The following is a 27,314-nucleotide window of genomic DNA, read 5'->3' as shown; positions in this document are numbered from 1 at the left end:
GGTGCAGGAGGAGGTAGTTGCCTGATTGCTTAATTGCTTGATTGCCTCCACCTGCCGGTGGCCAACATAAGCCCTGCAGTATGAGGCAGGGAGTTCTTTCTTTGAGATCTTCTTTAGGGTTTCTTTGGTGTGGTTTGTGTTTGGTGGTTTGTGTTGAGTTCTTTTCTTTCGGGTTTCTTTTGTGTGTGGTTTGATTTGTGGTTTTGGGTTTATAGTTTTTGTGAATATTGTTCTGTTTGAACTTTGTGGGTTTTCCTGTGTTGTGTTGGTTATTCTAATAAATGTCTGGGTTTGTGTTTTTAGATTAGTTTCTGGGTTGTTTTTTGGTACATTGGACTTGTTTGTTGCGGCCCTTCGAGCCGGTTGTAACACTAGTCATTTTCTCCAAACTTACAAACTGCAGTTTTAATTAGGTTTTAAATGGTCTACTAATTCTGTGCTTGCTTGTTTTCTGTTATTAAATTGAGAGCAGTGCAGTGCAGCCCCAGAATCTTCCTAAACTTGATGGGAACTGAGACTGGAGGATTCTGTACTGTTTATCGTTCACACCATACAGCTCGGTTGTTGAGATTGATGTCTTCACATTATTTGAACATTTAATGATTTCAACTTTTGCCCCAGATACTCACTGTACTGCCCCATCTCCAGCATCTTCTCCCAGACTCTGAACTTCAGGTTGCCCAGGTGTTTGGCTACATCTATCAATGCCCCTGAGAGCAGCTCTGGATCCTGCAGTGTGCACTGGGCTCTGTAATGACAAGCAGGAGTCACTCAAGATTTAAATGGTAAATGGACTGCATTTATATAGCGCTTTTATCCAAAGCGCTTTACAATTGATGCCTCTCATTCACCCATTCACACACACACGCCAATGGTGAAAGGCTGCCATGAAAGGTATCAATCAGCTCGTTGGGAGCAATTAGGGGTTAGGTGTCTTGCTCAGGGACATGTCAACACACTTAGGGCGGGGGATCAAACTGGCAACCCTCCGACTGCCAGACAACCGCTCTTACCTCCTGAGCTATGTCGCCCCAGATTTAGGGTTTGAAGAGACTTAAACAGACACTAGAAAATAGGTCAGAGTCTACATACCTTTCCTTGATGTTCTTGTAGCTCTGAAAAACACATAACAGGACAATTGTAATAAGATGCATACATGTATAAACATACTCAGTAGAGACTATTATGAGAGACATGTTATAAGTGAAAAACAAGAGCCATGCAAAAAAAGTGATGTAATTTTAACAGTAAGCAAATGAATGAAGGTACTGTAATGTACAGGTAACTGTCAAAATAAAGGAAACTCTTTAATAAATGAAGGATGCAAAGAATATTGAAAGCAGGAGTTTCCACACAGGTGTGACTCCTGAGATAATTAAGCAATGAACATCCCAGCATGCTCACGGTTGTGTATAAAAATGCTGGGCAGGTTTTGTTGATCATTTATTTGACTACCATGTGGCTGGAAGATTGCTCATCAACTCTGTATCAACTGACTGCAAATCTAGAGAGTGAACAGGCAGTTTCATCCGTCTTGAACTTTGTAGCATTTACCTGCATGCAGTGTACAGTGTCATTGCTATTACAGAGGACACAATGGTGAAAGACAATTATGTGGGGAAAATGAGGCCTTCTGTAAATTATACAGGACATGTCCTATTCTGCAGTGGCTATGTTTTCTATTGCCTTTTGGTGACATCAATTTTTCACAAAATTCAAAAATAAAAAAAAATAAAAAATATGTGATGACATTTTAAAATGAGCTTATACATCTCTATGAACACCTGCACCCTGAGTTTGATACTGTCACAGTAGGCTACTGCTGCATTGCTGCAGAATAAGGGAACACGGCCAAATATTGTTAAAAACAAACCAGCATACTGAATTACAGTTAATCAAGCTCCTACCTGTAAAAAGGAGGTGTCTTCAGTGTCCATGGCCTTCTCTATAGCAGTGATTTTGTCTGTAAGATTGGAGATGTGTCCTGTGATGTTTTCTATCTTCTCCTTCATGATCCGACTCTTCTGCTCCTCTTCCTCCCTCAGAGCAGCTAGTCTGACCTCCTCTTCCTCTCGCAGGAACTGGTGGAGCTTCTCAAACTCTGCCTTTATCTGCCTCTCTGTGTGCTGGGCCTGACTCTGCAATTCAAACACACTATTTTAGACCTAAATAGTGTAACTATGTTTCATTATTTAAGTGTGGCAGCCAGTGTGTTTGTTATGCCTGTCAAAAAGAACATAAACCAAAAACAATTATTTTTTTATTTTTGTGTACCTAAAAGTATTCGTAATTTCTTTCCTTACCTTGATGTGTTCAGCTGTGTTCTTACATTCTTGTTCAACCTCAGTAAACCTCTTCAGTTTTTCTTTAATTAGATTAAGTGCAGGCTTGAGTTCGTCCTGGAGTTAAATGAATCAGTTAGGCTATCACTTACAGAAAGACACAAATGGAACAGTAATACCCCTGCTACAATACAAGTGAGGGTCAGTACAGCTTATTAAGTACACTGGAAAAGTAATCAGGAAAATAGCCCTCCTACAAATTAAGTAAATATCTGTGAAACATCATTATATTGTAGCACAGCATAACATTGCATTTTCAATACAATTAAACAAGTCAGATCTTGCAGAATAAAGGGATTACAAAAATTTTGCTAGGTTGTAATTTAATACATTTTTTGGCAGTCTAAGAAATGTGTATTAAATTGATTTGACTTATTGATACAAGATTTTCTTGTGCACATCTATAGCTTGTCTCCACCAGTCATTATGGATTTCTGTACGTCCTACTTGTTACTCAGTCTTCTCCCCAACCAAACAGTATGACTTGAACTTTATATTAAAGATCATGTGTGGTATCTGGATTTGCGCTGTCAGTACATAAGATTTGACACGTCATTGCTACATAATTCTACAATCACTCTGTGTATTTCATTGTTCATGTTCGGAGTCATATTCTCTGTAAAAGGCCCCCAAGCACAACTGCCAGTCAGGATTCCCACATGCTTGCATTTTACTCATAAAGTATTGTACTGCACGTCTAAAATACGAGATGTTTTGATGGTTGAAAACACACTTTCAGATGCCTCTTCCTGCTTTTGCCTGATCCGCAGGTTTGTTCCTGTTGCTGCCTTTGTGAGTGGAAGTGGAGGTCAGACTGACTGTATTTACAAGACCTCACACCACCGCCGTCCATCAGAATTGAATGTTTTTCACAGAGATATTTTACACATATTTGAATGTAATGTAATGTAATGATTGTGTCTTGAAAATATTAAATGCATTATATTCAAAATGGAATACCTTCAGCTCCAGTACAGCCTCTTCCACTGGACAGACCGGGTGGTTTCTGTGTTTTTTTGATGTCTGACAGACGACACAGAGAGGCTCTTTGTCATGTTCGCAGAATAATAGAAGTTTCTCCCCATGAAGACTGCAGCGAGCATCACTATTGTCTGTAGTTTCTCTCTCAGTCTTCTGCTTTAAGAAGAACTCCACAATGCTTCTTAAAGCCAGGTTTAATGGAGGACCATCCACAGAGGCCTTTCTCCTGCAGATGGGACACTCCCGAGAGCTCTTCTCTTCCCAGTACTGCTTCACACACACTCCACAGAAGCTGTGGCTGCATTTCAGGAGAACAGGCTCTTTAAAAATTTCACAACATACAGAACAGCAGAGCTCGTCCTCAGGAATCAAAGCTTTAGCCTCCATTTTACAGACGCCGTCTCTCAGTCTGATAGTTTCACTTTCACTTTTGCTGAAACTACAACAGAACACACCTCATGTCGTTCAAAACTGGAACAAACTGGCTGATCAGGCTTGTTGTCTAGAGTCCTCTTGAATACAGAGATGATAATGTGCCTGAACTGGCTGCTCTGGGGGATTTACAGCCAGTAGTGTCCCCCTGGATTAAATAAAAATGCCCAGGCAAATTTAATTTATACAGCACATTCATTCAGGAACATTTATTTAGCTTGTTTCAAGACATTGAAACAAGAATGCATAATCTGCACTCCTCTAAGAGCCCTTACTGGACAAACAGACAGCACATTCCCAATAAAAGCATGTAGAGGCTAAAGGCCAATTCATGGTCTAGACGTAGCATACACGGGCCGAACTCCGCTGGGGTCCGCGCGGTCAAAATGACGAAATAGCGGACCTCAGCGTACGTCCGCCTGGGCATGTCCGCGCGAAGCTCAATTTTTGTGACCGCGAGTACCTAGCGTACGCGTACCGGTGTCACACAAATCATGGCTCGGTATGAAACTGTTTCACATTGACATGCATTTCATGCGGCACCGGAAACATGTGGTGATGCGGAATACACAAATCAGACATGGAGTCGACATTTGAAGAGAGACTGGCTGAAGAGGTGAGAAGGTAGAGGTACCTATACGATTCATACCAACGGGATTACGAAGATTTTCAGAAGAACAACAATTCATGGAGAGAAATAAGCACAACGCTGGGCAAGGACGGGGCCATGTTGTTTACAGTCCAACTCCCGGCAGAAAAGGAAAACGACGCGCAAAGACTGTGGGAAATGTAGGGCTTGGGTATGCGGTGGTACGACTGGAGTATGAAAGGGCAAACGACTGCGGACTGTCCGTCCGCACAGCGAACGCGCCCTGTATTTATAGAAATGTAAAAGCCTTAAGGAGACATTAAAATGAAAAGGAATTAAATTAGATAATTCTACATTTTCAAAATATGTTTGCAATAATTATAGTTAAATTAATACAGATTATTTAAAACCCCAATATTATAAAAAGCAATAGATAAATAAGAATAATTTAGTGCAAGACGATGCTTCTAAAGGAGGTGAAATTTGGGGCAGGTCTCAGGCCATCTGAGAGTTTATTCCAGCGGAGTGGGCCATGATGTCTAAAACCAGCTTCCTCAATTTCTTTCTTTTTTTCAGCTTGGGGACAATAAGCAGACCAGTCCCAGATGACCAGAGAGGCCTGAATGGTTCATAGCTTAAAAACACTTTTGCTTTACAGACAAGCAGAAGGATTTTAAAATCTATTCTGTGGTTCACCAATGTAGTGACCTAAGGACTGGTGTAATGTGTTCTGCTGTCGTAGTCTTCATCAGAAGGATGAAGCCAATCCACATGACATACTGGCCCTTTCAGGTACCCATATTATTTTTGGATGGAGGCACTGATGACTTGTTAATATTTATAATCTCACTTGTAAAGGCAGCAAATTAATTACATTTTGCAGTAGGGGTGGGCTCGGGGGCGATTGATGCAGAGGGGTTTACTGGTCTGTCAACCATGTAAAACAATATCTCATAAAAAACACGTTTTCAAAAATGCCAAGTTACTCACACATACAAGACATACACGGTCTATAACTCATTCATTCAGACTGCCAAAATCCAAGCCTACCATTAAAAGTATTGATATCCAAATGATGCCAAGTTACAGTGCTACAAACAATAGGCTATAGGCTATCTTGCCTCACCGAAATTAAATAAGATGTATTCCAAAGCAATGCTACCCAATATTTCCTCAATTCTTTCAAGTCACTTGGCCCTGTGTTTTGTAATCTTCCCATTTCACATTCCATGCACACTTTGTGTCAGATCAAAGTGTTGAATATTTCAAATTGCCTCATGGAACACATTGAAATTCATGTAGAAAACTGCTGGTCAGTAACTACAGAAAACATATTTATCCAGAAAACATATGGTTACACTTGATTCTGAACTGAATTTCAGTAAATGTACAAGTGATTGTATATTTGCTACGTACAATACATTCTGCATGTAATAGCCTATACATATTGTACATACATAGGCTACATAGAGAACTTCTTTATCCCCATGGGGACATTTCCCTCGCAGCATGTTACATTCACATTTACGAACAGACATTTATACCAAGAAACATAATTCACGCAACAGAAAGGCTGGCCAGCGAAATACATACATACCAATACAAATTGGACATATAGATGCCTATTCAATCAATCTTGACTTTGAGAAAGCCATCCACACATATGTTTGGCCTGTCCATGTACTGCATGCTTATACACACAGGGCCAAATGACTTCAGGAAATATTGGGTAGCACTGCTTTGGAATACATCTTATTTAATTTCGGTGAGGCAAGATAGCCTATATTGTTTGTAGTACCGTAACTTGGCGTCATTTGGATATCAATACTTTTAATGGCAGGCCTGGATTTTGGCAGTCTGAATGAATGAGTTATAGACGGTGTATGTCTTGTATGTGTGAGTAACTTGGCATTTTTGTACGTTGAAAACGTGTTTTTTATGAGATTTGATTATACAGTAGCATATATGACATTCATGAAAAATAAGCTGTCAAAATATATTTTCTGAAAGATGGCCAAAACAAGTTTGACCTCCCTATCATTGTTATAATGAGAAGAGAGGAGTAGGCTGCAATTAGCGTGAATTGACATGAAGCTAATGAGCTTAAAGCTAGGAAAATACACTGTCAGCTTCCCTTAATAAACATAATAATGTTATGACAGGAACTTCAGAAAAGCAAATAACATTACATAGGATCCATTAAAAAATGTACAAAGATGGTAAACTAAACCGATAGCCCGTATGTGTTTGTGACCGGGAGTAAAATAGCCACCTTCACACGAGTGGGAAAAGTTTCTCTACTTTACATAAATAAATAAGCAGAATACGGCCGTCTGGTCTTAATACAGGAAAACCACAAAGTTTAAATCACACTGTAATTATCTTGAACATACGTGTACTTACTAACCGGAATGAACAGGGACATAATGAGATGAACAAGTTTGTTCGAGGCCGTTTTTTCGTTTTTGCTGGTCTGAAAAATGCGAGAGCTGGGTAGCATGCCTACCCACCTCACAAGGAGGAAATTCAAAATGTCTCTTTGCCCTCTAGTGGCGAAATCTGGAATACACTTTTTTTTTTAAACAGCATGAATTCAAAGTACTGTAGGCAGACATTAATTAAAGGCAGAATAAATGTCTCTTAAACAGAAAAATACATATTTGATATCATGCCATAATTTAGGAAATATTAAAGTATAATTTTAAAGATAAGGTATATAAATATTCAAATCTATACATACCACCACACACACACACAATATATATTATATATATATATATATATATATATATATATTTACACACTAGAATCCATCTTTCTCATTTAAATTCTCTAACATGATATGATGAAAGAGAATGCTATCAAATCAACATTTTTCAAAATAGCTTTTACTGTAAGCCCTGGACAAAACCCCCACAAGAAAAAACCTAGAGCGATGGTGGTAAAGAACAACTCCTGGGCTGAGACACATAGTGATGCTATGAGAGATACAATCAGAGAAAGCTTTGTGATTACTATATTACATAATTTCATTATGCTTGATTCTTGTAATAATTCTCATGCAATAATTATCAATCAAGGAAAAAAATAATATAGTTTGAGACCAATGGCTGGTTTGCAGGTGGGGATACTGAAGGCTCAGGTGTAAATCCTACAGCATGGAGCTGACAGGGTGAATTTATTCGTCACTGCATCTGCAAAGTAAAATTTGAAGAGCACGGGAGACTGATGGAATCAAACGAACAAAAGTTCATGATAGTCACACATTTCAAGCTTGTACACTGCCTTATAAACCCAGCTAGATAGAAATGACATCAATCAGCATCATCATCATATAAAAGCTGTTTATTTAACTGTAATTGATTTAATGTAAAACATATAGTTCCAATGTTTAGATCAATAAAATATTATATTAAGAAGCTAAAATAGTCTCTGTTACTGCAGGAAACATACTGGTCAAAGCAAGGCGGGTCGGTTACAAGAGAGTGCCGTTCAAGCACCAGCTTTATACCCCTCTCCCAGAGCAAAATGTATCGACAAGGTAACCAAACGGTTATTGTTACCTCTGGATGCATTCCTGCTCTCTTCTAATAGGCTATTAAAACACCCCCCTTTGTACTTCCACGTCTCCAGCTGGTCCATCCTAAATCAACATTCATGCATACTGTGGCCGATTAATTTACAAATGACGATTTTGTTACTGTAGAGACGGATCAAAATATTATGTCCGCAATTGCAGCGGCGTTTCAGCTAGTTGGAGCTCACAATCTTCAGGCTAAATACTTCCTTTCTAGTTTAGGTGGTTCTTTCAGAATAGGGTTTAAGAACTGGGTGTAGGCCAAAACAGACAGTGGGTTTAACAAAATACAATATTATTTTTTATCATATAACCATTAAACAACAAGTTCATAAAATGCTGTGGGAGGAGAATCAGGACCAGCCTACCATATGCCATTGCTGAGTGGTTTAAATCCGACTCCCCCCAAGATGCACAATCCTTACAGAAATATAAGCGCAGACGATCACGCCCACAAGCAATATTCAGGGGGAATTTCTCCTTCTCTTCCCCCCACGTCAATACAACGATTACACAAATTTTACCACTGGTGGGTTTCACTGCTGGACACCACTCACCCCCCACCGACACTGGACAAACATCACCCAATCAATTTGGGGTGTACAGGACATTGATAATCCCGTTAACTGGGAGGGATAACATGCATCAATCTGATCAGAGCGTATCATGTATTTTGCTTACCAGGGCAACACAAAAACAACCAAAGTTCACCATTCGGCATTCCGGCGTGGGATGTTGGCGTCCCGCAGCAGTTGATTCTCCCCCCGCTCTGTCACCTACTCGTATGAGGCACTTTCATCAGCTCGCACTGCCTATACACAGGTGCCACCAATGACCCAATACGGAGGTCCACTTATTGAATAATACCACCTATTCAATAATTCAATTAACGCTACTGGGATTCACGAGCGGGATGCTCCTGCAGATGGAATTACTATCCTTTATACATTGTTACCTCTGTGTGTCTGCCTCCCGTTTGGTTCTGGTAGGCCATAAACCAGCTCCCTTTGGTCAATTCACATGTGCAGCAGTTCTGCCCCAGATCATGTCAATAACCTGATGTGCTGAGGCAGATTTGAAATAACCTAAATCCTTTTGTGCAACGTCTCTACTTTGTTCATTAAAACAAAAAAAAACATGTTCACTGGGCCAGCGTCACTGTTACGGAAACTTTCACTTGGCATATATGGAGGGGTTCTTCATTCCTACCGTCTTTGTTTAAACCGGGAGAGAAGTACGGAAACACTCTCTCAGTAAATGTGTCTTTACAACAGTAAATGAGTGACATGTCACTGGGGTTGAAGAAGGGCACCTCCCCCCCATCATAGTCCAGCTGCACTCTGATGCTCTGAGGCTTTTTCCTCCGTGTGAGATCAGAAGCTCCAGATGCACAGTACTTATCACCATTCCTCAGCATTAAGACCCAGAATCCTCTCTTTGGGCTGCATGTTATACTTCCCTTCCTAGTGATGGACTCTTTCACCACTCCTATATCCCACTCAAGTTTATTCCCAACCTTCACCTCCCAGCTGTGTGTCCCTGAGGTAAACCCCTCAGATCCCAGCACATGCACACAGGGTTTAAACCTCTCTGGGTTGTCAGGATATTTCTGCCCTGTACCTGTGTGTCTCACAGTGGTCAGATCATCAGAGAGAGAGAGAGAGTGGTACGTGCAGTGTTGGGGTCCAGCACCACAGGAGCTGAAATATCAAGAAGAAAGATATTTAAACGGCTGTGAGAAGAGGCACATTTTAAATACTTTATTCAGATTAGGCCAAATACACAGGGAATTGTAGGCCTATATGATACTTATAAAGTCATATATACTGTAGTTAAAGTGATTCATACTTTAAATATGAAACCTATTTGCATTATAAAAATGAATAAATCAACTAACGCATTTCAAAATCCAATGCACACAATTCACACAGATAAAAAACCATATTAGTAATTAGGTTTTAAGCAATGCTAATTCTGTGCTTGCCTGAATTCTGATTTCAAAGCAGTGCAGTGTGGGCCACAGAATCTTCCTAAACTTGGAGGGAACTGAGACTGGTTGACTCTGCACTGTTGATCTTCAATCTTTTCAAAATACAGCTTGTTTCTTTAGATTCATGTGTTCATTAAATACTCACAAAAAACATTATTTCACCGTCTGCCCCAGATACTCACTGTACTGCACCATCTCCAGCATCTTCTCCCAGACTCTGAACTTCAGGTTGCCCAGGTGTTTGGCCACATCTATCAGAGCCCCTGAGAGCAGCTCTGGATCCTGCAGTGTGCACTGCACTCTACAATGACAAGCAGGAGTCACTCAAGCTTTGGTGTTTGAAGGGACTTAAACAGACAAGATGAAATAAGGTGAGGGTCAACATACCTTTCTTTAATGTTCTTGTAGCTCTGGGGAAAAAAACACAATAACAGCATAATTGTGATAAGATTTATGCATGTACTGGGATGGCAGGTATGCCATCCTGCCAGGTTACACCTTGGTGGGGTAGCGTGCCTCATTCCTATACAGCACCGAGAGTTTGACGCTTTTCAGGGTTCCTTACAGAAATAACCACAATGACCACAGGCGCTCAGCCCATAAAAGCAATCATTTTGGTACCTTCTGACCCCATTTCAACAGACATAATTCGCAAACAACTTAACACGTCCACACAATAAAGTCTCAACCTTGGGGAATTTTGCCTCAGATGCTCCTAGCTCACAAAGAATATGTCTCCCCATTGGTCATTTTAGGTACATCAACCAATAAAAAACATCGGATATGGACACAAAATGTAAGTGACTTGAAACAATTCAGGAAACATTAGGTAGCATTGCTTTGGAGTACAGCTTGTTTATGTTGTCTCATAAAAAACACGTTTTCAACGTACAAAAATGCCAAGTTACTCACACATACAAGACATACATCGTCAATAATTCATTCATTCAGACTGCCAAAATCCAGGCCTGCCATTAAAAGTATTGATATCAAAATGACGCCATGTTACGGTACTACAAACAATATAGGCTATCTTGCCTCACCGAAATTTCATATTACATTATAGGCATTTAGCAGACGCTCTTATCCAGAGCGACTTACACAACTACATAGCATTTTACATTGTATCCATTTATACAGCTGGATATACTGAAGCAATTTCGGTTAAATACCTTGCTCAAGGGTACAACGGCAGTGTCCTACCTGGGAATCGAACCTGCGACCTTTCGGTTACAAGCCCAGTTCCTTACCCACTGTGCTACACTCCGTCCTGTGTGTATATAAGCGTGCAGTACATGGACAGGCCAAACACATGTGTGGATGGTTTTCTCAGTCAAGATTGATTGAATAGGCATCTATATGTCCAATTTGTATTGGTATGTATGCATTTTGGTGCCCAGCCTTTCTGTTGCGTGAATGATTGTATGTTTCTTGGTATAAGTGTCTGTTCGTAAATGTGAATGTAACATACTGCAAGGGAAATGTACCCATGGGGATAATGTATGTATGTATGTACAATATGTATTGTACATGCATTTATTGTATGTAGAAAATATACAATCACTTGTACATTTACTCAAATTCAGTTCAGAAACAAGTATAAACATATGTTTTCTGGAGAAATATGCTTCCTGTAGTGACTGACCAGCAGTTTCCTACATGAATTTCAATGTGTTCCATGAGGCAAATATTTGACTCTTTGATCTGACACAAAGTTTGCATGATGTTGTAATATGGTAAGATTACAAAACACAGGGCCAAGTGACTTGAAAGAATTGAGGAAATATTGGGTAGCATTGCTTTGGAATACATGTTATTAAATTTTGGTGAGGCAAGATAGCCTATATTGTTTGTAGTACCATAACTTGGCGTCATTTTGATATCAACACTTTTAATGGCAGGCCTGGATTTTGGCAGTCTGAATGAATGAGTTATTGACGATGTATGTCTTGTATGTGTGAGTAACTTGGCATTTTTGTACGTTGAAAACGTGTTTTTTATGAGATATATATAACTGTGGTAAGCTTCTCAGCACATGAAGCTATTTCCTTTCCACCCTAGTTCGCAAAAAAACATCTATGGAGTTTCTGTGCTGTGTCGCTGCTGCTTACTTCAGTGATATAGCAGTCCTATCACACATCAGCTCCAAAATACCATACTTCTGTGCATGCTTTGTAGTATGTAAGCATGCTCAGATCACAGCGCTTGCCTGACATGCAGTGCTGGGCGTGGTTTGGTTTTATTTTCTTCTTCTATTGATCCCCCATTCTCTTCATCTAAATGGCTCAGAGTCTCCAACTACCTCTCTCCTCCAGCCTGTTGAGATAGTCTTGTGCAAAGAGCTGAACTCTATTTCATTTTTTCTGATCCAGTTCTCAGCGGAGGTGCTAAAACACTGCGATATTACTTCCGTGCCAAATGCTTGATGACCACACTTCCTGTGGATCCGCTTCCCCTTCCGTGTTCCATTCGCTTCTTCAATAGCAGTGATGTGATGACATGAGGCTTTACCAGTGACACCTTACTGCCTTCTTAAACCAGTGGGTGGTTTAACTTGGGTGATTGCTCTTCAGGACTCCGGATGTTAAATCGCTTTTCTGCTCTCTACTGCCTCTTGTGGGTGTGCTTGGAATCACAGGCAGGTAATTCTCTGCCACTCTCCGACTCACACAACAGCTGTGCAGTGGCTCTTACTACAGAACAAGCTCCTTCTCTCCACTGCATCTGAAGCTGAAACGATAGACATATGCTTCCACCCAGCGAGCAACCCTGCAAAAAAATAAATAAATAAATAAAATCATAAATCTTTCAGAGCTTTTCTCCAGGTTGCCGTGTTCATCGACTCCAGACGCTCTTAGTGAAACGGTGGCGTGACCTGCTTCCCCAGCTGCTGCCTGTCTGCTCAATCATTTTACAAGCAGCTTTAAGTTGCCACTGCCTAAATACGAAACCCATAAAACCAGGTTATGCCCACGCATTTAAAGTTCTACTACCTTTTTACACAGAAAGCAATAAAACAATAGTCAAATAGCTGTCTCTGCATACAGAGAGGAGCCGGACGGATGGACTTGGTGGTTTGAAGCTTTCAGGTGAAAAGCAGCGCTTGGCTCATGTGGAGAACGATAATGCCAACGGTATTTATAGCCTGGAAGGAATTTAAAGAATGAAAAATGTTTTAATTTGAAAAGAAACACACAGAGTGAAAGCAGCTTGCAGACACATTAGGGCAGATCCTGACATTGCGTGCCTCACCACCCGCTTCATGCAAATATCTGAGAACCAGGTCAGTATCACATGCACATGCATTAATGCACATGTCCGCACACATTCTTACTCTCTCATGCACACACCCAAGCACATGCATGCACAAAAGCTTATCACACTGTGAGGCTGGAAGCTCAAAATGATAATCAAAACAAGTTTTAACTGTAAATAAAAACAATAGCCTGATGGATTGTTAAATATATTTAATTAAGGAAAAGGTTTTCATATGTATTTTTTATTAGTTTTTTTTTTCATTATTGAGTCCTCCTGTATATATATATATATATATATATATATATATATTGTATGTATTATTCTACAGTGTGCCTTTCAATCATGCAATATGATTATTGGTGATACTGGCTTTCTAATAAGGCTCTACAAAATGTAGCAAGTCTCTGTGACTATGGTCAATGACTGTGGTTCTGGGAGACAGCAGCCCCATGTGTTTAATATTCTGAAGCCCTTAGCAGATTATTGTCATTCTTGTTTGGAATACTTCTTCTCTATTTAGTATGGTCAAGTTTGCAAGTGCAAACCCATGTATTTGGGGAGTGAGGATTTACACAGGAACCCAGTAAATGCTGTCAAATGGTTGACTCTCTTTTTCATTCCCTACCAGTTGAACACCGTTCAGGGCATAATATAGAGCTCTAATTAGGTTTATGTTCCTGCTTTAAGCTGGAACATAACCCTAAGCTTTAAACTTTAAGCTGTAAGGTTTGGGGACATTTTTAGGCACAATTATAGCAGGGCTGCCCAACCCTCTTCCTGGAGATCTATCGTTCTGTAGGTTTTCACTCCAGCCCTAACACAGTACACCTCATTGAACAACCAGAGATCTCATTGAGCTGCTGATTAGTAGAATCAGGTATGGTAAAATAGAGTTGAAATGAAAACCTACAGAACAACAGATCACAGGAACAAGATTACAGGAACACAGTTACTCACATAACTCTAATGGATGTGCTTATGTTCTCTTTTATTGTAAGTCACTGTAGATAAGAGCATCTGCTGAATGAATATAATGTAAAGTGCATATGAGTGCTGTCCTGAAGCAATAGGCTTCCTGTAATGATGCAAGCCATTGTCCATGGTGATGCGATAAATAACTGATATTATAGCCTGCAGAAGAACATTGTTTTTTTAACTCATGAGTAGTTGATGGAAATAATTTTGGAATTGAACAATGACAGTACAATGACAATATAATGTCATTTTAATTCATAATTAGACATGCACATCACTCATTTACCCATATGTTGTCTTCATATTACCCATGCATGGCATGTCAACAGTCGTAATAATAATAATAATAATGAATAATAATAACAATAATAATAATAATAATAATAATAATAATTGATTTCTTCTATAGTATTCTTTAGGTATGATGGAATTTGATCCTTTGCAAAGTAAAATTATTAGTTCAAAAGTTTAGATCAATACAAATTAATATTAATAAACAAAAATTGTCTCCTGTACAGCATGAAAGATATGAGGTAAAAGCAATGCAGGTAAGTCACAATACAGTGTTGTTCAAGCACCAGCTTTGTACCCCTTTTCCAGGACAAAATCTAGCAATGAAGTTGCAGGAAATCAAGCAGTAACTGCTAAATCTGTATGCATGTCTCTTCTGAGTGACTATTAAAACACCCCCCTTTGCACTTCCTCTGGTCTGTCCCAAATCCGTATTCATGCATACTGAGGCTGATTACATTAACCAAATGATCACTTTTATGTGAGTGTATGTCTGCCTCCCATTTGTTTCTGGTAGGCCATCAACCACCTCACCTTCATCAATCCATATCTCCGGCAAGTCTACCCCAGAGTACTCTACTTTGTTCTTTTTTTAAAGCAAATACTGGTTCACTGGTTTGACATTACTTTTATGGAGATTTTCACTGGGCATATTTGCAGCGGTTCTTCATTCTTATCTTTTTTCAAACAGGGAGAGAAGTACGGAAACACTCTCTCAGTAAATGTGTCTCTAAAAGTGTAAATGAGTGACGTGTCACTGGAGTCGAAGAAGGACACCTCCCCCCTGTCATAGTCCAGCTGCACTCTGATGCTCTGGGGCTTCCTCTTCAGTGTGAGGGCAGCAACTCCAGATGCACTATAAGCATCACCATTCCTCAGCATTAAGACCCAGAATCCTCTCTTTGGGGTGTATGTTAGACGTCCCTTCCTACAGATGGACTCTTTCATCACTCCTATATCCCACTCAGGTTTATTCCCAACCTTCACCTCCCAGCTGTGTTTCCCTGAGGTAAACCCCTCAGATCCCAGCACATTCAAACACATGCTAAACCTCTCTGGGTTGTCAGGATATTTCTGGTCTGTATCTGTGTCACTCACAGTGGTCAGATCATCAGAGAGAGAGAGCCAGGGGGTTGCAGTGTTGGGGTCCAGCACCACAGGAGCTGAAATATCAAGAAGAAAGATATTTAAAAGGCTGTGAGAACATGCACATTTCAAACACTCTATTCAGATTATGTCACATACATGGGAAACTGTATATCATTGTTTTGATTTCAAGTACACGGTAGTCATAGTGATTTATGCTTTAAATACGAAACCTGTTTGCATCATGAAAATTAATTAATTAACACATATCATAGCAAAATCAATGCACATGATTCACACAGCTAATAGTTCCTAATATGAATTAGGCCTTATAGGGAGGGGCTTGAAGAGAGTGCATAGGGGAGGGGTGGGAGGGGGCTGAATGGTTTTTTTTTTTTCTTTTCTCCAAACTTACCAACTTAAGCTTTAAGTTTTAAATAGTGCACTAATTCTGTGCTTGCTTGTTTTCTGATACTAAATTGAGTTCAGTGCAGTGCAGCCCCAGAATTTTCCTAAACTTGACGGGAACTGAGACTGGATGATTCTGTACTGTTTATCTTTCACATCATACAGCTCGGTTTTTTGAGTTTGATGTCTTCATTAGATGTTCACAAATAATGTGATTTCAACTTTTGCCCCAGATACTCACTGTACTGCACCACCCCCAGCATCTTCTCCCAGACTCTGAACTTCAGGTTGCCCAGGTGTTTGGCCACATCTATCAGTGCCCCTGAGAGCAGCTCTGGATCCTGCAGTGTGCACTGGGCTCTGCAATGACAAGCAGGAGTCACTCAAAATTTAAATGGTAAATGGACTGCATTTATATCGCTTTTATCCAAAGCGCTTTACAATTGATGCCTCTCATTCACCCATTCACACACACTCACACGCCAACGGTGAAAGGCTGCCATGAAAGGTACCAATCAGCTTGTTGGGAGCAATTGGGGGTTAGGTGTCTTGCTCAGGGACATGTCGACACACCCAGAGCAGGGGATCAAACTGGCAACCCTCCGACTGCCAGACAACCGCTCTAACCTCCTGAGTTATGTCGCCCCAGATTTAGGGTTTAAAGAGACTTAAACAAACACTAGAAAATAGGTCAGTCTACATACCTTTCCTTGATGTTCTTGTAGCTCTGAAAAACACATAACAGCACAATTGTGATAAGATGTATACATGTATAAACATACTCAGTAGAGAACATCATGAGAGACAGGTTATAATAAGTGAAAAACAAGAGCCATGCCAATAAAAGTGATATAATTTTAACAGTAAGCAAATACGAATGAAGGTACTGTAATGTACAGGTAACTGTCAAAATAAAGGAAACGCTTGAATAAATGAAGGATGCAAAGAATATTGAAAGCAGGAGCTTCCACACAGGTGTGACTCCTGAGATAATTAAGCAATGAACATCCCAGCATTCTCACTGTTGTGTATAAATATGCTGGGCAGGTTTTGTTGATCATTAATTTGGCTACCATGTGGCTGGAAGATTTCTCAGCTCTGAATCAACTGACTGCAAATCTAGAGAGTGAACAGGCAGTTTCATCCGTCTTGAACTTTGCAGCAGTTGCCTGCATGTAGTGTACAGTGTCATTGCTATTATAGAGGACACAATGGTGAAAGACAATAATGTGCGGAAAATGAGGCCTTCTGGGACATGTCCTACTCTGCAGCGGTGATGTTTTCTATTGACTTTCTGGTGACACCAATTTTTCACAAAATTCAATAATATAAAAAAAAATGTGACAGTAGGCTACTGCTGTATTGGTGCAGAATAAGGGAGCACAGCCAAATATTGTGGAAAAACCACAAACCAGCATACTGAATTACAATAAATCAAGCTCCTACCTGTAACAAGGAGGTGTCTTCAGTGTCCATGGCCTTCTCTATAGCTGTGATTTTGTCTGTAAGAGTGGAGATTTGTCCTGTGATGTTTTCTATCTTCTCCTTCATGATCTGACTCTTCTGCTCATCTTCCTCCCTCAGAGCAGCTAGTCTGGCCTCCTCTTCCTCTCGCAGGAACTGGTGGAGCTTCTCAAACTCTGCCTTTATCTGCCTCTCTGTGTGCTGGGCCTGACTCTGCAATTCAAACACACTATTTTAAACTTGAATAGTGTAACTATGTTTTGTTATGTAAGTGTGGCAGCCAGTGTGTTCGTTATGCCTGTCAAAATGAACATAAACCAAAAATAATTATTTTGTATTTTTGTGTACCTAAACAGTATTCGTAATTGCTTTCCTTACCTTGATGTGTTCAGCTGATTCCTTACATTCTTGTTCAACCTCAGTAAACCTCTTCAGTTTTTCTTTAATAAGATTAAGTGCAGGCTTGAGTTCCTCCTGAAGTTAAATGAATCAGTAATTACTTACAGAAAGACACAAATGGCACAGTAATCTCCCTGCTGCAATACAAGTGAAAATCAGTACAGCTTATTAAGAACATTGGAAAAGTAGTCAGGAAAATAGCCCTGCTACAAATTAAGTAAAGATTAGAGAAACATACTTATAACACAGCATAAAATGTTCTGTGATGCATTTTCAAAAAAAATAAACCAGTCAAATTGTACAGGATATAGGATTAAAAAATAACTTTTGCTGGGTTGTAATTTCATATTTTATAGTAGACTGTAAGAAATGTTTAAGCACTTATAAAATTGATTTGACTTGTTGGTACAAGAATCTTTTGCGCATATGTATAGCTCTTGTCTCCACCAGTCATTGCGGATTTCTTTACTTCCTGGTTGTTGCTCAGTTCTCTCCCCAAGCAAATAACGGAGTATTTCACAGTTTTAACGGCTGTAAGCACACTTTCAGATGCAGTGCTGCCTCTTCCTGCTTTTGCCTGATCAGCAGGTTTGTTCCTGTTGCTGCCTTTGCGAGTGGAAGTGGAGGCCAGACTGACTGTATTTACAAGACCTCACAGCCGTCGGTCAGAACTGAATGTTTCACACAGAGATATTTTACTCATATTTGATTGTGTCTTGAAAATATGAAATACATTATATTGAAAATTGAATACCTTCAGCTCCAGAACAGCCTCTTCCACTGGACAGACCGGGTGGTTTCTGTGTTTTTTTGAAGTCTGACAGACGAGACAGAGAGGCTCTTTGTCATGTTCACAGAATAATAGAAGTTTCTCCCCATGAAGACTGCAGCGAGCATCACTCTTGTCGGTAGTTTCTCTCTCAGTCTTCTGCTTTAAGTAGGACTCCACAATGCTTCTTAAGGCCAGGTTTACCAGAGGATCATCCACAGAGGCCTTTCTCCTGCAGATGGGACACTCTCGAGAGCCCTTCTCTTCCCAGTACTGCTTCAGACACTCTCTGCAGAAGCTGTGGCTGCATTTCAGGACAACAGGCTCTTTAAAAATATCACAACATACAGAGCAACAGAGCTCATCCTCAGGAATCAAAGGTTTAGCCTCCATTTTACAGACGCCGTCTCTCAGTCTGATAGTTTCACTTTCACTTTTGCTGAAACTACAACAGAACACACCCCATGTCATTCAAAACTGGAACAAACTGGCTGATCAGGCTTGTTGTCTTCAGTCCTCTTGTATACAGAGATGATAATGTGCCTGAACTGGCTGCTCTGGGGGATTTACAGCCAGAAGTGTCCCCCTGGATTAAATAAAAATGCCCAGGCAAATTTAATTTATACAGCACATTCATTCAGGAACATTTATTTAGCTTGTTTCAAGACATTGAAACAAGAATGCATAATCTGCACTCCTCTAAGAGCCCTTACTGGACAAATAGACAGCACATTCCCAATAAAAGCATGTAGAGGCTAAAGGCCAATTCATGGTCTAGACGTAGCATACACGGACCGAACTCCGCTGGGGTCCGCGCGGTCAAAATGACGAAATAGCGGACCTCAGCGTACGTCCGCCTGGGCATGTCCGCGCGAAGCTCAATTTTTGTGACTGCGAGTACCTAGCGTACGCGTACCGGTGTCACACAAATCATGGCTCGGTATGAAACTGTTTCACATCGACATGCATTTCATGCGGCACCGGAAACACGCGGTGATGCAGAATACACAATACAGACATGGAGTCGACATTTGAAGAGAGACTGGCTGAAGGGGTGAGAAGGTACAGGCACCTATACGATTCATACCAACGGGATTACGAAGATTTTCAGAAGAACAACAATTCATGGAGAAAAATAAGCACAACGCTGGGCAAGGACGGGGCCATGTTGTTTACAGTCCAACTCCCGGCAGAAAAGGAAAACGACGCGCAAAGTCTGTGGGAAATGTAGGGCTTGGGTATGCGGTGGTACGACTGGAGTATGAAAGGGCAAACGACTGCGGACTGTCCCTCCGCACAGCGTATGCACCCTGTACTTATAGAAATGTAAAAGCCTTAAGGTGACATTAAAATGAAAAGGAATTAAATTAGATAATTCTACATTTTCAAAATATGTTTGCAATAATTATAGTTAAATTAATACAGACTATTTAAAACCCCAATATTATAAAAAGCAATAGATAAATAAGAATAATTTAGTGCAAGACGATGGAGAGTGGGACTGTTTTGAGCTTCTAAAGGAGGTGAAATTTGGGGCAGGTCTCAGGCCATCTGGGAGTTTATTCCAGCAGCGTGGGGCATGACGACTAAAACCAGCTTCCTCAGTTTCATTTTTTTTTTTTCAGCTTGGGGACAATAAGCAGACCAGTCCCAGATGACCAGAGAGGCCTGAATGGTTCTTATCTTAAAAACACTTTTGCTTTACAGACAAGCAGAAGGATTTTAAAATCTATTCTGTGGTTCACCAATGTAGTGACCTAAGGACTGGTGTAATGTGTTCTGCTGTCGTAGTCTTCATCAGAAGGATGAAGCCAATCCACATGACATACTGGCCCTTTCAGGTACTTATATTATTTTTGGATGGAGGCACTGATGATTTGTTAATATTTATAATCTCACTTGTAAAGACAGCAAATTAATTACATTTTGCAGTAGGGGTGGGCTCGGGGGCGATTGATGCAGGGGGGTTTACTGGTCTGTCAACCGTGTAAAACAATATCTCATAAAAAACACGTTTTCAACGTTGCCAACATCCAGGCCTGCCATTAAAAGTATTGATATCCAAATGATGCCAAGTTACGGGTGTGATACTCACACGTTTCAAGCTTGTACACTGCCTTATAAACCCAGCTAGATAGAAATGACATCAATCAGGTATAAAAGCTGTTTATTTAACTGTAATTGATTTAATGTAAAACATATAGTTCCAAAGTTTAGATCAATAAAATATTATATTAAGAAGCTAAAATAGTCTCCATTACTGCAGGAAACATACTGGTCAAAGCAAGGCTGGTCAATTACAACAGAGTGCTGTTATACCCCTCTACCAGAGCAAAATGTACCGACAAGGTAACCAAACGGTTATTGTTACCTTTGTATGCATGCCTGCTCTCTTCTAACAGGCTATTAAAACACCCCCCTTTGTACTTCCACATCTCCAGCTGGTCCATCCTAAATCAACATTCATGCATACTGTGGCCGATTAATTTACAAATGACGATTTGGTTACTGTAGAGACGGGTCAAAATATTATGTTTTCTAACTACAGCGGCGTTTCACCTTTCTAGTTTAGGTGGTTCTTTCAGAATATGGTTGAAGAACTGGATGTAGGCCAAAACAGACAGTGGGTTTAACAAAATACAATATTATTTTTTATCATATAACCATTAAACAACAAGTTTATAAAATGCTGTGGGAGGAGAATCAGGACCAGCCTACCATATGCCATTGCTGAGTGGTTTAAATCCGACTCCCCCCAAGATGCACAATCCTTACAGAAATATAAGCGCAGACGATCACGCCCACAAGCAATATTCAGGGGGAATTTCTCCTTCTCTTCCCCCCCACGTCAATACAACGATTACACAAATTTTACCACCGGAGGGTTTCACTGCTGGACACCACTCAACCCCCACCGACACTGGACAAACATTACCCAATAAATTTGGGGTGTACAGGACATTGATAATCCCGTTGACTGGGAGGGATAACATGCATCAATCTGATCAGAGCGTATCATGTATTTAGCTTACCAGGGCAACACAAAAACAACCAAAGTTCACCATTCGGCATTCCGGCGTGGGATGTTGGCGTCCCGCAGCAGTTGATTCTCCCCCTGCTCTGTCACCAACTCGTACGAGGCACTTTCATCAGCTCGACACTGCCTACCACACAGGTGCCACCAATGACCCAATACGGAGGTCCACTTATTGAATAATACCACCTATTCAATAATTCAATTAACGCTACTGGGATTCACAAGTGGGATGCTCCTGCAGATGGAATTACTATCCTTTATACATTGTTACCTCTGTGTGTCTGCCTCCCGTTTGGTTCTGGTAGGCCATAAACCAGCTCCCTTTGGTCAATTCACATGTGCAGCAGTTCTGCCCCAGATCAAGTCAATAACCTGACATGCTGAGGCAGATTAGAAATAACCTAAATCCCTTAGTGCAACATCTCTACTTTGTTCATTAAAAAAAAAACATGTTCACTGTTACTGAAACTTTCACTTGGCATATATGGAGGGCTTCTTCATTCCTACCGTCTTTGTTTAAACGGGGAGAGAAGTACGGAAACACTCTCTCAGTAAATGTGTCTTTACAACAGTAAATGACTGACATGTCACTGGGGTTGAAGAAGGACACCTCCCCCCCATCATAGTCCAGCTGCACTCTGATGCTCTGGGGCTTTTTCCTCCGTGTGAGATCAGAAGGTCCAGATGCACAGTACTTATCACCATTCCTCAGCATTAAGACCCAGAATCCTCTCTTTGGGCTGCATGTTATACTTCCCTTCCTAGTGATGGACTCTTTCACCACTCCTATAGTCCACTCAAGTTTATTCCCAACCTTCACCTCCCAGCTGTGTGTCCCTGAGGTAAACCCCTCAGATCCCAGCACATTCACACAGGAGTTAAGCCTCTCTGGGTTGTCAGGACATTTCTGCTCTGTACTTGTGTGTCTCACAGTGGTCAGATCATCAGAGAGAGAGAGAGTGGTACATGCAGTATTGGGGTCCAGCACCACAGGAGCTGAAATATGAAAAAGAAAAATATTTAAAAGGCTGTGAGAAGAGGCACATTTCAAATACTTCATTCAGATTAGTCCAAATATACACGGAAATGTAGGCCTATATGATAATTATGGATTTATATATACTGTAGTTAAAGTGATTCATACTTTAAATATGAAACCTATTTGCATAAAAAAAGAATAAATCAACTAATACATTTCAAAATTCAATGCACACAATTCACACAGCTAAAAAAAACCATATTAGTAATTAGGTTTTAAGCAATGCTAATTCTGTGTTTGCCTGAATTCTGATTTCAGAGCAGTGCAGTGTGGGCCACAGAATCTTCCTAAACTTGGAGGGAACTGAGACTGGTTGACTCTGCACTGTTAATCTTTAATCTTTTCAAAATACAGCTTGTTTCTTTAGATTCATGTGTTCATTAAATACTCAGATCTGCCCCTGATACTCACTGTACTGTGCCATCTCCTGTATCTTCTCCCAGACTCTGAACTTCAGGTTGCCCAGGTGTTTGGCCACATCTATCAGTGCCCCTGAGAGCAGCTCTGGATCCTGCAGTGTGCACTGGGCTCTGCAATGACAAGCAGGAGTCACTCAAGCTTTGGTGTTTGAAGGGACTTAAACAGACAAGATGAAATAAGGTGAGGGTCAACATACCTTTCTTTAATGTTCTTGTAGCTCTGGGGAAAAAACACAATAACAGCATAATTGTGATAAGATTCATGCATGTACTGGGATGGCAGGTATGCCATCCTGCCAGGTTACGCCTTGGTGGGGTAGCGTGCCTCATTCCTATACAGCACCGAGAGTTTGACGCTTTTCAGGGTTCCTTACAGAAATAACCACAATGACCACAGGCGCTCAGCCCATAAAAGCAATCATTTTGGTACCTTCTGACCCCATTTCAACAGACATAATTCACAAACAACTTAACACGTCCACACAATAAAGCCTCAACCTTGGGGAATTTTGCCTCAGATGCTCCTAGCTCACAAAGAATATGTCTCCCCATTGGTCATTTTAGGTACATAAACCAATAAAAAACATCTGATGCAGACACAAAATGTAAGTGACTTGAAACAATTCAGGAAACATTGGGTAGCATTGCTTTGGAGTACAGCTTGTTTATGTTATCTCATAAAAAACACGTTTTCAACGTACAAAAATGCCAAGTTACTCACACATACAAGACATACACTGTCAATAACTCATTCATTCAGACTGCCGAAACCCAGGCTTGCCATTAAAAGTATTGATATCAAAATGACGCCAAGTTACAGTACTACAAACAATATAGGCTATCTTGCCTCACCAAAATTTAATAACATGTATTCCAAAGCAATGCTACCCACATTTTCCTCAATTCTTTCAAGTCACTAAGCAGATTATTTTCATTCTTGATTGGGAATACTTCTTCTCTATTTAGTATGGTCAACTGCAAGTGCACGCCGATGTATTTGGGGAGTGAGGATTTACACAGGCACCCAGTAAATGCTGTCAAATGGTTGACTCTCTTTTTCATTCCCTACCAGTTGAGCAGCGTTCAGGGCATAATACAGAGCTCTAATTAGGTTTATGTTCCTGCTTTAAGCTGGAACATAAACCTAAGCTTTAAACTTTAAGCTGTAAGGTTTGGGGACATTTCTAGGCACAATTATAGCAGGGCTGCCCAACCCTGTTCCTGGAGATCTATCGTCCTGTAGGTTTTCACTCCAGCCCTAACACAGTACACCTCATTGAACAACTAGAGATCTCATTGAGCTGCTGATTAGTAGAATCAGGTGTGGTAAAATAGGGTTGAAATGAAAACCTACAGAACAACAGATCACAGGAGCAAGATTACAGGAACACAGTTACTCACATAACTCTAATGGATGTGCTTATATTCTCTTTTATTATAAGTCACTGTAGATAAGAGCATCTGCTGAATGAATATAATGTACAGTGCATATGAGTGATGTCCTGAAACAATAGCTTCCTGTAATGATGCAAGCCATTGTCCATGGTGATGCGATAAATAACTGTTATTATAGCCTGCAGAAGAATATTGTTTTTTTTAAACTCATGAGTAGTTGATGGAAATAATTTTGGAATTGAACAGTGGCAGTACAATGACAATATAATGTCATTTTAATTCATAATTAGACATGCACATCACTCATTTACCCATATGTTGTCTTCATATTACCCATGCACTGCATGTCAACAGGGTCAAAATTCATCCCATGCCGGTCAAAAATGACCCACCTCCATCAGACCCCCTGGAAAAAAGTCTCTTCATTGAATTTTAAACCCTAAATCAATGTTTCTTGTGTAGAAATACCCTGTTGCTCAACAATAAATCAGTGAATATCTCTTTTCCTTTTTTACAGCCCAGAGACTGTATTTAATCAGTTTTCACTTATTTTTCACTACAAAACACACACCATAATAGCTAATTATTTTTCTATAATAGGTGTGTCTTTTGACTTTGACTATGACTTATGATTTTATGACTGCAGGGTTAAGACGTTTTACAGTTTTTTACGATTGCTTTGCACAGCGGAATTTCAATGTACAAAACTCATAATGCAAAGTGCCAAACTGACTTGCAGAATTCTTACCTTAAGACACTACATCTTATGCTGACATACAAAGTGCAAAACTGTTAACGCAAAGTGCTAAACTGACTTGCAGAATTCTTACCTTGGGACACTACATCTTATGCTGACATACAAAGTGCAAAACTGTTAATACCAAGTGCCAAACTCTAAATCATATGCTCCATTCTCAGAATACAGCCACCTAATATTACAACAATGTTCAAATTCTTATTACTACAAATGCAGATCACTAAATCAATTCAACAGGTGTTTGTAGTCATGTCTCAGTACTTCCAACAACCTTGCCCAGGTGAGTAGCATTGCAACATAATTGATAATCTCTTCACCACTACATAAAAGGCTGCTTAGAAACCTGAATGGCAGTTTCTGACAACATGGAGCAGGTCGGTGAGGCTGAGGTTGGTAACGAAGGACAGGGTCGTGACCCTCTGCTGGGGGCATACAACTCCGTGCGCCTCATACATTTTCTGGATGGGCTGTACAACCATCTCATACAGCCGAATGCTCAGATGGTGTTCATCATTGTCTGGGACAATGTAAACTTCCATCGTGCATTGGCTGTGCAAGACTGGTTTACAGCCCATCCAGAGTTCCGATCAAAATTTCTTCTACCTTACTCCCCCTTTCTGAACCCCATCGAGGAGTTTTTCTTGGCCTGGAGGTGGAAGGTATACGACAGGCGTCCATATAAGCAGGCAACGCTCCTTCAGGCCATGGATGAGGCATGCGATGACATTATAGCCCAGCAGTGTCAGGGGTGGATAAGGCACTCTAAAAGAATTTACCAGCGCTGTCTTGCCAACAAAGACATCAGATGCGACGTCGATGAAATTCTGTGAACAAATGCAGCGGAGAGGCAAAATGCTGCTTACAGTTTTTTTTGATTGCTAAGACACATTTAATGAAACAATTCCCCTTTTTCTCAGAACTATTAACACAATCCCAAAACTACACATCAATCAGCACAAACCTCAAACATCCATGCCAAACTCAAATTATCTTCTCAAAAACATATGCTCTTCCATCAAAATTAGACTTTGCCTTCAAATGGCACACAAGCCATCGAAAACACAGACAATGTAGATTACCCATAACACACCAGTGAGATACATTCAAAGCACTACTGCAAAAACCTTTTATAGCAGTGTTTAAGGAGTTATTTTCTCCTGGTTATTATACTTATTTTATGGTTTTCAGATTTTGATCTTTGCAATGTTACACTACTAACAAATGAGGGAGTGTGCAAATTTCCAAATATTTTATCTGTAGTATTGAAAAGTGATGCTGAGTGAAAAGTACTGTACAGTAACCACAACACAGTTGAAGGAACAAAAAAATGTAGTATTTTCAAAGGAGAGTAGCATTCAGAAAAGGAACTCAGTATATGCAGCACTATAAACAAAAACAGCAATAAAATCTAAAGAACATATAGTCTGTGTGGTGTGGGGATGGCTGGTTTAAGCAGCCACACCTGCCCTGGGTCAAGCTAATTAGACCTGGCCAATTGGATAATTGGTTAAGAATTAGATAATTGGCCAGGCTAATTGGACCCAGGAACAGGAGTGGCTGCACCTGTGCGTAGTGAGGTAATCACTGCGCACAGGTTAAATCTGCCATCCCCACCCACACCAGGGAGCTCTCTGTCATGACAAGGTTTTTACATCTGCTCATTTAGCGTTACCATTTTGCCAAACCCTCGTAAAATAAATCTGGACTGTTGGAACATCTTCTCCCTGTGTCTCTGTGCTGGAGGGCCCCAAGGAAAGCCACTTCGGTGGCCTGTGGCAGGCGTGTTTGCCACAGTCTGTAAATACACTTCAACATTACATAGACAGCATATCCTCTCACAGTAGTACAGCAGATACAATATGTAACATTACAGTAAATTATAGTACCTGGTTTCTTGTCTGAAAGTTTGGACAATGGATGCCACTGTGAAACAATTCAAGTTTGGCTGAACTCTCTGTCCAGCTTCCCTCATCATCATACCATGCACCAGCACATGGTCAAGGTGGCACGTATTTCGTCTGAAGGACGGAGTGTGGCACAGTGGGTAAGGAACTGCGCTCGTAACTGCGCTCGTAACCGAAAGGTCGCAGGTTCGAATCCCGGGTA

General features: G+C 40.4%; 2 protein-coding genes across 2 annotated transcripts; both read right to left on the bottom strand.

Annotated features, from left to right (window-relative positions):
* Positions 1 to 629: 629 nt before the first annotated feature.
* LOC135247282 (E3 ubiquitin-protein ligase TRIM35-like) lies at positions 630 to 4,642 on the bottom strand (the record flags this gene model as incomplete). Its single annotated transcript, XM_064320579.1, has 5 exons — positions 3,303 to 4,642; positions 2,304 to 2,399; positions 1,908 to 2,138; positions 1,093 to 1,115; positions 630 to 748 (listed from the first exon to the last, which is right to left on the bottom strand). Coding segments are annotated over exons 1-5 (877 nt in total), but the record flags the coding sequence as incomplete, so codon positions are not given.
* An 8,818-nt stretch (positions 4,643 to 13,460) lies between these two features.
* On the bottom strand, positions 13,461 to 19,891 carry LOC135247284 (zinc-binding protein A33-like). Its single transcript, XM_064320584.1, has 6 exons — positions 18,547 to 19,891; positions 17,772 to 17,867; positions 17,376 to 17,606; positions 16,634 to 16,656; positions 16,171 to 16,289; positions 13,461 to 15,598 (listed from the first exon to the last, which is right to left on the bottom strand). Exons 1-6 carry the CDS (start codon positions 19,030 to 19,032, stop codon positions 15,045 to 15,047), a joined length of 1,509 nt encoding a protein of 502 aa, XP_064176654.1. The 5' UTR covers positions 19,033 to 19,891; the 3' UTR covers positions 13,461 to 15,044.
* Positions 19,892 to 27,314: the final 7,423 nt, after the last annotated feature.

Source organism: Anguilla rostrata, unplaced genomic scaffold (assembly GCF_018555375.3).
Source record: "Anguilla rostrata isolate EN2019 unplaced genomic scaffold, ASM1855537v3 scaf1191, whole genome shotgun sequence".
NCBI lineage: Eukaryota > Metazoa > Chordata > Actinopteri > Anguilliformes > Anguillidae > Anguilla > Anguilla rostrata.
Note: the sequence above shows the minus strand (reverse complement) of the source record. Positions and strands in the feature narration are given on the sequence as shown.

Bases quoted from the DNA above. Each gene is read 5' to 3' on its own strand.
- LOC135247284 (XM_064320584.1), bottom strand. From the start codon at position 19,032: ATGACATGGGGTGTGTTCTGTTGTAGTTTCAGCAAAAGTGAAAGTGAA. The intron at 16,657-17,375 runs GTAGGAGCTTGA...TGTGTTTTTCAG, and splicing joins AAGACACCTCCTTGTTACAG to AGCTACAAGAACATCAAGGA. The intron at 15,599-16,170 runs GTGAGTATCTGG...TTGATATTTCAG, and splicing joins GCTGGGGGTGGTGCAGTACA to CTCCTGTGGTGCTGGACCCC.